This window comes from Egretta garzetta, unplaced genomic scaffold, assembly GCF_000687185.1.
Source record: "Egretta garzetta isolate BGI_Z169 unplaced genomic scaffold, ASM68718v1 scaffold369, whole genome shotgun sequence".
Taxonomy (NCBI): Eukaryota; Metazoa; Chordata; class Aves; order Pelecaniformes; family Ardeidae; genus Egretta; species Egretta garzetta.
The window spans coordinates 2955231-2964390 of record NW_009260837.1 but is presented as its reverse complement, the minus strand read 5'-3'; the positions used below and the strand labels follow the sequence as shown (position 1 = coordinate 2964390).

Sequence of the window (9160 nt, the reverse complement as noted above, 5' to 3'; positions counted from 1 at the left end):
ATATATTGTGGTAATTTTGCGGAGTATGTCCTTAGCCTTGAACAAGAGACCTGCTTTTACAAAGGGATTTCGGAAGAAATCTTTTCCGAATAAATTGAGGATTTAAGGAAATAACAGGGTAGTATTATACCGTATATGCTTTCAAAGCAAGAGTCGGTGAAGAAACAACCCATTACAAAAATCCCATGATAAAATACCTGTGATTGAAAAACTTTCTAATTTAGGACAGAGATATTTTCCCCAGCTGTTGTCATAGCCCAAACGAGGATGGAATTGAACATTTTGTTACCTGCTGTGTGGAGAGACACTGGCAACTGAGGAAAGCAAACTTCTCTCTAAGTGTAATATCATTTTTGCTGAGAAGCATCAAAGGAAAAAAAAAAAGATTGTTTAAAACAGATGGGCATGCTCTTCTCTATTCTTGCACTCTTTTTAGCAGTAGTTTTGTATTTAGTTGCAAGCTCTGGAATCTCTTACCCCATAATCTTAATCAAACCACTTTCGCAGTGAGATGCATCTGCAGCATTTCTACTTTCTGGATTTTCCATGGTTGCCCCCACCCTCCTGGAGATCGGAGTGCAGCGGCGGCGCTGCCCGCCCTTTCGCCAGGGCTTGGCTTAACGGCTGCGGGTGCCAGGGCTGATGAACGCGTTCAGGCGTTAACTCCACTGCGAAGGCTAGGGTCGGTGGATAAATCATACCGATTGTGGAGCTTTCCTTAGCGTGGTTAAAGTTAACAGCAGAAGTACAGCATTCAGGAGCAGGAGTTAATGTAACAAATTGGAGCTTCTACCTGTTCCTGGCCCAGGTGAGTATGCCCTACCGAAAAGAAACCTGCCTACCGGCATCTGTGTCCTTCTCATCTTGTCTGTCAGCCTTATGAAATGTAGGCTGCTTCTACTTTTCTTTCTGCCAGCAATGCCTCTGACCGGGCTGCTGGGTTGTCTTGTCTGTAGGAGATGGCAACTTTAGCTCTTTTCTTTGGCTATGGAAGTTAGCTGGTGATGAAGTCCAAGATCCAGCTCTGGCGTTGGACTTGCTGTGTCCATGCAGCAGGTTTGGGTGGGTGAGCAGGGCAGAAGGACGGTGCAGGACAATCAGTTTGTGCGTGACCTGTACATGCTCGTGTCTGTCAGGCCGGACATGTGGGCTGGTGGCTTGAGTCTCATTTAGGATGTTACGCAGAAGCGGTATGTCTGGTATATTCAAGGTCCGAGGTCATGAAAAAGCAAATCCAGCCAACCTGACAGGCAGCTCAGTGGCAGCTGTCTCTAATAGCCCTCATAATGCTTTAAACACTGCTCAGTTATCGTCTTATTTCTTGGTCTAAACCTCAGCCTGACTTAACCCATGGAGGTCAAGAAGAGAGCAATTCAGACAGAATATACCCATTACCCATTGTCATGCTTGCTTGAGAAGGGAGGAAAAGTTTTTTAAATATATCAAATATTATACTAATATGTTTTAAATATTATAAAATTTTAAATATATTTAATAGTCTGGGAACTACAGTATAGGACCTAAAACTGCATTTAATTCCTTCTGGGAGAAGATTAGATTGCAATTTAATATTGATTCTAGAATTTCTGAGATCAAAGTGCTGTAGGAAATGAATAATCAAAAGCAATATTTTAATAAAAAGCTTGTATATTTACTTCAGAATCGTTTTTTAAATTTAAAGAATCATGAAAGCAGAAGATTTTTAAACTATCTGTAAAATTAAAGTACCCTTTGAATCAATAGATGAGTTCTGATCTCACAAATATGATTTACTGGGTATGTTATGTTGAGTTTCAGAAGTGTTTACTCAGTCAGCAGATGTGAAAATGACTTTCAACGAGACCTATGATGTATTTTCCAGCCGTGGTTATTTTATGTCACGGGGTTTTGAGGGGGCAGATTATGTTCAGCAAAGGCAAACGCGGAGTCTTGCGTAGGGGCTGGAATAACCCCCCCCGCAGCAGTATAGGCTGGGAGCCCACTGCCTGGGTAGGAACAGACGTGGGGGACAACCCCAGGAACATGAGTCAGCGGGGTGCCCTTGTGATAAAGATGACCAGCTCCACCCTGGGCTGTATTAGCAAGCCTGTAGCCAACAGGTTGAGAGAAGTGACTATTTCTCTCTACTTCTGGAGTATTTTGGCCTCCTTGATACAAGCAAGACATTACTGTGATGGCCCAGCCAGAGGCCACCAGGGTGAATTAGGGGGCTGGAGACCGTCACAGGGAATGGGAGGCCTTTGGGGGGTGCTGTATGGCTGTGTGGTTGCCTAAGACATGACATTCTTCATACAGCTGCTCTCAGTCAGGTATGGTGAAGATGGAGCTAGACTTCTCTGAGGCGCACAGGAGTAGCCTGAGCGATGGCAGATGGAAGTTTCAACTTGGTATAGGGAAAAAAAATCTTTAAGAGTGGTCAAACACTGGGAGAGATCACCTAGAGAGGTTGTGGAGTCTCCATCCTCAGGGTTATTCAAAACACAGCTAGGTGTGGTCCTGAGCAACCTCCTCTCACTGACTGGTTTGAACAGGAGCTTGGACTAGGTGATCCCAGAGGTCCCTTCCCGTTTATGCTATTCCATGATTCTGTATGATCCACAGAAGATCTAATACGAAGCATCAATTTGATAGTAGAATGTGGCCCTTAAAATGTCCTTCATATGTTTCCAAAGGCAATAATGCAGTAAAGTTATTACAGGGATATTGGTTGTTGGGCTCCCTTCTAGCTGTATTACTTTGAAGAGTTATGAAATGCTAGTTCTGGCTTCATGGCTGAAGTTGATTAATTAGAACAGGTAAAGATTTTCTTGAAATTATAAAGGTTTGTTGTTTGTGTTACAGTTTGTCTAAAACTGAAACTGTGCTTGCCCTTTTTCTTCTTTTAAAATGTAGGGTGATCTAGAAGTCTGTTGAGGGGACACTCAGGTTGCACATATAGCACAGAAAGCCTCTTAGATGCTGCTATTTTTGCTAATTGATCTTTTTTTTTAATGTCTGTGGGCAATAGTGCATTATTTGTGAAAATGTCCATTTTTTTCTGTATTTCCTTTTACCAGTTCATTGAAACAGTAGTTATATTTAAATGGGCTTTTAATGAGCCATGCAGGAAAGTGAAGCTCAAGGAATAATAAGTATTTGGGTCTGCCATGGGGCTATTAAAGTCAGTTCAGTCATCAGAAAGCCTACAAATTGATTGCATATTCAGTTTCTTTCATATCTAAATAATAATTGGCTACTCCCTTGCTAATTATTTTCCTGAATTTATGTTTTTTTCCTCTTATACTCATCTGTTCATTCACAAGCAACTTGTATTTCAGGATGTTTTGGAGTCTGAGGTGCTATTAGCTGAAATTTGATTTACTGCTGGACCTTGTTAAACAAGTACTCCTTAGTTCAGCTTTGTAGTGTGGTCTGAGTAATACACAGACTGCTTTGGGTACGCATGGATTTTGCCAACCCTAAAGACTTAGTATAGAAATCTGCTTATATTCTCTTGCAATCTGCTTTGGTTGTGCTCATGGCAAAGGAAGTGGTCGGTTCTGTGGTTGCCTTGCGGGTGCCCTGGGCAGGCTTGCTTAAGACTGGAAAAATTCTCTGCTGAGGAAGAGATGCCAGTGATGCTTGCGTTTAAATTTTCTGCCAGCCTCCTCCCTGTTCTCTTTCCAGATACTTGCTGCACATGCCTGGAAGTGTATGGCAATGCTCAGAGAGTGACTGAAATCTCTCCCATCAGTGGGTCAGGTGCCTGTCTAAAAGTGTGTGCAGACAGAGACCTATACTTTGGGACTGCAGGACAAGGCTGGGCTTAACCCTCTGCCATCAGTCTTTAAAGGAAGTGCTCGAAGTAGCTATTTTAGGTGACAAGGCTAATTTAGATTTTAGAATCTCATTTGGAACATCAAAATCTCTTTCTGTGAGGACCAAAGTCGCCTGTGAAAAACTTAACTTAATTCAGTTATTAAGCATAAACTGAGAACCAGAATCCTTGCCAGTGTGGGCACCTCACCGGAGGTGGGTGTTGAGCTGCACCATCCCTCGGAGCTGCCTCAGAAGGGCTATGCTCTCCAGTCTGCTGGAAGCAGAAAGATAATCGCTCCTGTGAAAGGCAGTTTTGTACAGGAATGGCCATCCTGCAGGAGAAGATGTGCAGCATAAATGCCAGAACACCGTAGCAGCTGTGAAAGGAAAGACCACATCTGGAAGTTGTTGTGTGGGCCAGGCGGGGAAGTTTCAGCAAGGGGAATCGAGACACTTCTGGTTGCTCAACAGATCAACTACCAAGCAATTGGCCACTGAACAGCGGAACAAATTGGGAATGTCCTTGTACGAAATTATCTCAGTAGTGTCCTTCTGGTGAGAAGATATTTAAAATGGCTTCTAATCATTAAAAAAAGAGAAGTGATTTCAGTTTCACTCTGTGTTAAAAAGAGTGGACAAGAAGTGCAGAGGATGTGAAAAACAGATGATGTGAAAACTGGAGGGTCACTTGCTGTCTGTCTAGCGTGAGAATAGGGCTGTAATCCTAACTGATGTTAAAATAAATCTGAGACCTGGTGCCTACACATGAGCCAGTATCAGATTCATCAATGAAGACTACAAAAGAATTAACAAATTTTGGACAGATACTTAGGAATATGCAAAATTCAAGTGATCTTTTTGACAACCTTACTTGTAGTGGGTGAAAAAAACAGCAGAAGCTTCCAGCTTTATGAATTTCTGTGAAGTGGAGGATTTCTGGTTTGGTGGTTTTGTGCTGGAGAGATGGCCTGATTGCACCATTTGGTAGTGATGAATTGTTTTATATGGTCTTAGTACTTAATGAAAATGTAAACAACCGTTGCTGGTGTGAATATGTTTTTAATCCAGTTAATTAACATTCAAGTACTTAATCTAGTCTATTAATTAAGACTACATATGTGTTTACTAATTTTTAATTATGTTAAAATAGACGGAAATTGTAATAATTAATGTTGGAATGCAGATTGCTGCTGCTGTATCAATATTAAAATAAATCAGTCTTCTTGCTTTTTATTCATTTAAGTAAATATAACTGCTTAGTATGAGATGTTGAGTCCCAGACAGAGCAATAGAGAAGCTCATCCTGGTATCTCTTTCAGAAAGAACTGAAGGCTGGAGTGTAATTAATTCCACACAAGATGGTGTGGTGGTAGGTCGGTCAGATGTGCTATAGATGGCTGAATGCAGTGGTCTGCTGAAATGCCTTCCCCCTGCCCCAAAGCCAAAGGCATCTCAGCAAAACTTTGTTTCAATATCTCAGGTTGTAGAATCATTTATTTGTAAGCCATTTGCTTGGTGAAGGTAGTGTATTTAGCAAAAAGAACTAAGTTATGTTGCTCCTCCTTTTTCTGTTTGCTGTAGAAAGTCTTTATCAGTCAAAAGAGAAGAGTGTCAAGTTAGTAGCTGTTTTTTAAACTGAGTCTGTTTTTTTTTTTTTTTTTTTTTTTTTTGGTCTTCAGAGGACGATAGTAGCAGTTTTATTGCAGTTCTTCGTGTTTTTAAAAAAAACTGCTTTTGGTCAAACACTGGATGTTGTTGCTTTTTTAAAAAAAATCATATCTTTTATTGATAATTCATATAAGATTACTTACATTTCTTGCTCTGGAGTTTAACAGATAGGAGTATTTTACTTTATGCATATTGACCTTTCGAAGACTTACTCTAATTCTGTTGCTGAAATGGAATGAACCTTTCCATACGTTGTGATCTGAACAAAGCTGCTGTCTTTATATTTGAATGTGCTACTGAATATTTGAAACTTCATTTTTCTTGAAAAACTAGAATACGCTTACATTGGGGACCAAATCCTTACCTTGTTCAAGCTGATGATGCTTCCTGTGCCAGCTTACATTGATGAAGAATGTGGGTCTGTACTGAAACCTCCTTTCTGTTGCTCTTGCCGTAAAATAATTAGAAATGCAAACATGCCAGTCTAAATTAAGCCTATCATTTATTGAATTTGTTTTGGGAAGACGAAGTGGTTTATTCTACTTGATTTTATTTCCCATTTCCAGACTTTTAGTTAAGTGATTGAAAAATGCAAATAGCGTGTCCCGTTACCCAGAGTAATTAAAACTGCTGTAGCCTATTTAACCGTATTTTCACGTTGTTGATACATTCAAGTTCAGGTCCCATGGAATGGGGGATGGATATAACTTACTCTAACTACTTCTATTATTATTTATTTGTTATTATTGTTGATATGATATTTGGTCTTTGGCTGTGGGTTTGTCTTTTTTTTTTTTTAAAAAAAAAGGATTCAAGCAAGACAAATAGCTCCAATTTTCACCGAATTTTGGTGGAAGATCTTTTAAAGACCTAACGTTAATGTAATATTGAACAGCTGAGCTATTTTCTTCTTTCTTCAGGCATTGTTATGGTTTGTTCAGCCCTTCTGCTGATCCCTTCTGCATAGGAATGGATGTTTATTCACATTAAGTCTTCCAGTCCTGAAGACTTTCTCGCTCGTTAGGAGGAATGGTTGTACCTTTGCAATGCTGTTGTACAACGAACTGCCTGACTAGCATAGCAGACCTGCTGCAAACCTGGGTTGAATTATAAGCCACTACTGTAGAATAAAACGTAATGCTAATTAGTTTTGGAGAAGACTAACGTGGCGTGTGTTTCTTCACATGTTGTATGCAAAAATGTTACAACTCGGTGTGCTCTTTAATGGAACTGAAGCCTTTTGAAGGTTTGATGCTGTCAAAGCGGCAAATACCTGTGAAAATACATAAGATCAAAAGCTGAGCTTGAAATGAGAAACATTCATTTTTAGATGTTCTGAAGTCATAGGTTGTAGTCTGTCTGGAATAGGCAAAAAGCTGGAGGCAACTTACAGTAGAACATACATATAGAGAGATTTATATGCACGTACCTTTTAACATATATATATATATATATAAAAATATATATAAAATAGTTGCAGCAGCATGCATTGAGTAATATTTTTCAATCAGCCTCAAAGGAACAGAATGTAATTTGAGGATTTATCTTGATACATGCCATGCAAAGGAGAAAAAGATTCGATGTTTCATGCCTAGAATTCTTAAATTAAGCATTTGTGTTTTGTTCTAAAACCTTACACATCTTCACTTGTGGATTAATTTCTTTTCAGTTACTGGAGATTGGTAATTATCTTGTTATAAAACAGATAGTAAAAGTGTTACGAGTAAAGTATGCTTCTTTTGAGAAATATGCTTCAATTTATGTAAGCATAGGAATTTCACAATGTGTTGGAAAATTAAATTTCCAGTACTCTTGAGCTACTGGCATTTTAGGTGTTGTCACGTCTCTTCTGTTGCTACCTTGTGTGTAGATTTCTCAAGCATAAAATAATGAATTCTATGTTAAAAACATGTTCTAGCTGTCTGCAGCTGCAGCCTGGTTTTCCTTCTGCTCCCTACCTTTCAAATAGGACTGGAGAGAGCACGGACTTTTTGCCCATTACCAATTCATTCGTTCTGTTTTGTGCATGCCAGAGCCGGAATTTGCATTAGGTACGGAATTATTGGCAGAAGTTTGCTACTCTCTGCAATTTAAAAACTACTCGTTAAAAAAAGTTAATGCCTGAAAGTACTTTCAAAAGCTGAATTCCCAAGTGGTTTCCACTCGGGCTTACAGTTGCGGTTTTCAGGTTTTTTACTGACGTTTGTGTAGGTTAAATTTGAGTAAAGGGACTAATATTAAAATCTGTAGGATGAGATGATGTTAAATTCACTTAAAAGAAAAAAAAGAAGAAAAAAGAGAAAATGACCTCTCTGATTCCTTTAGGTTACACGAAGCTTTAAGTGTTGTTCTAACAAAATAAACAATTTGCAGAGATCAGCGTAGGTTTAAGTTGATTTGCTTCATTTACCTGACCAATTTGGACAGAAGAATGTAATGCTTTCTTGGAAATGTCTTTCAAATATTACATTATAGATTAATTTATAGGCTGCAGAATGCTGTTATCCATAAAACTTTTCTACCCGTCTTGAAAATTAAGTTCTAAAATGAAATGTGTGTAAGAGCTGGCCTTTTCTCTTTCAGTAGGTCACCAAAGATAAATTGGGATAAATTATTTGTTTCAAATAGAAGCATTCATTCACAGTGGAAAAAGTTTCTCAGGTTTACTGAAAAACACCGTGACGTTTTTCCTATCCCCTTTGCAATGGCGAACACAAATTTAGTAAAACTTCATTAAATTAGTCACTCAGCTATGTTTCAAATTGGGCTTCAGTTCTTATGCTTGTCTTGGAGAAGCTGATTGCAAACACATACAGAAATATCTCCGTAAATTTGATGGAAGAAATTTTGCAAGGGAAGCCCACAACTTAAATCATATTAATAGATTAATAGGTGGCAGATTAATACATGACTATAGATTATAATAGACTTGTACTGATTATAACACTTTCAGGTGGCTTTGTATTCTGCCTGTAGCTTTCAATATGTATTAACATAATTTCTTATAGTATATTTTTATTCCATAAAAATGTGGGTTTGCTCATGATTTGACTTTGTAGTAATGATGCATATAGAGGTATCAAAACACAGGTGATAAATTCCACCGCACAGGCATCGCCTGGCACTCAGTTTTCTCTGCATTGCTGGGTAAGGAGAAGTGGTTTGCCGGGGAAGGTGCACCCCTTCCTTTCTTGACTTGGTGCCGTTCACTCTGCAGCTTGCAGCGATGGGTGTCGTGTCCCGCCAGAGCTGCCGACCCCTTCCACTTTCCCATTAACGGCTGCCTTTCCTTGGGCCGGTGGTGTTGTGATTTAGGCATCGATCTGAGTCTCTGCTGATAGACGTTTCTTGCTCTTTGGTGGGAAGAAATGATGAAATGCTGATCTACCATGGCACTTTGATGTTGCTGAAAGTTTTTTTTTAACAGTGGATTAAAATGTCATTTGCAGCTCGTTGCTGTGTTTGATGAGCAAGATCCACACCATGGAGGTGATGGCACAAGCGCCAGCTCGACAGGCACGCAAAGCCCGGAGATTTTTGGTAGTGAACTCGGCTCCAACGCAGCATCGGCCTTTCAGCCTTACCAAGCAACAAGTGAAATTGAGGTCACCCCTTCAGTCCTTCGTGCAAGTAAGTAAATGTTCTCGGTATCTCAATGTGTTTCATCTTAATTTACGAGGATGCCAAGTGCTGT

The 9160-nt window shown here is 39.5% G+C and overlaps 1 protein-coding gene across 1 annotated transcript in view; it reads left to right on the top strand.

Moving 5' to 3' along the window:
• Positions 1–8915: 8915 nt before the first annotated feature.
• Positions 8916–9160, top strand: part of PARD3 (par-3 family cell polarity regulator) — a gene marked incomplete at its 5' end in the record, with an annotated part of 308728 nt that continues 308483 nt past the window's right edge. Inside the window, one exon of the mRNA XM_009647030.2 lies at positions 8916–9096. Within this exon, the coding sequence (XP_009645325.1) occupies positions 8916–9096 (181 nt within the window). The remainder of the gene's footprint in view (positions 9097–9160) is intronic.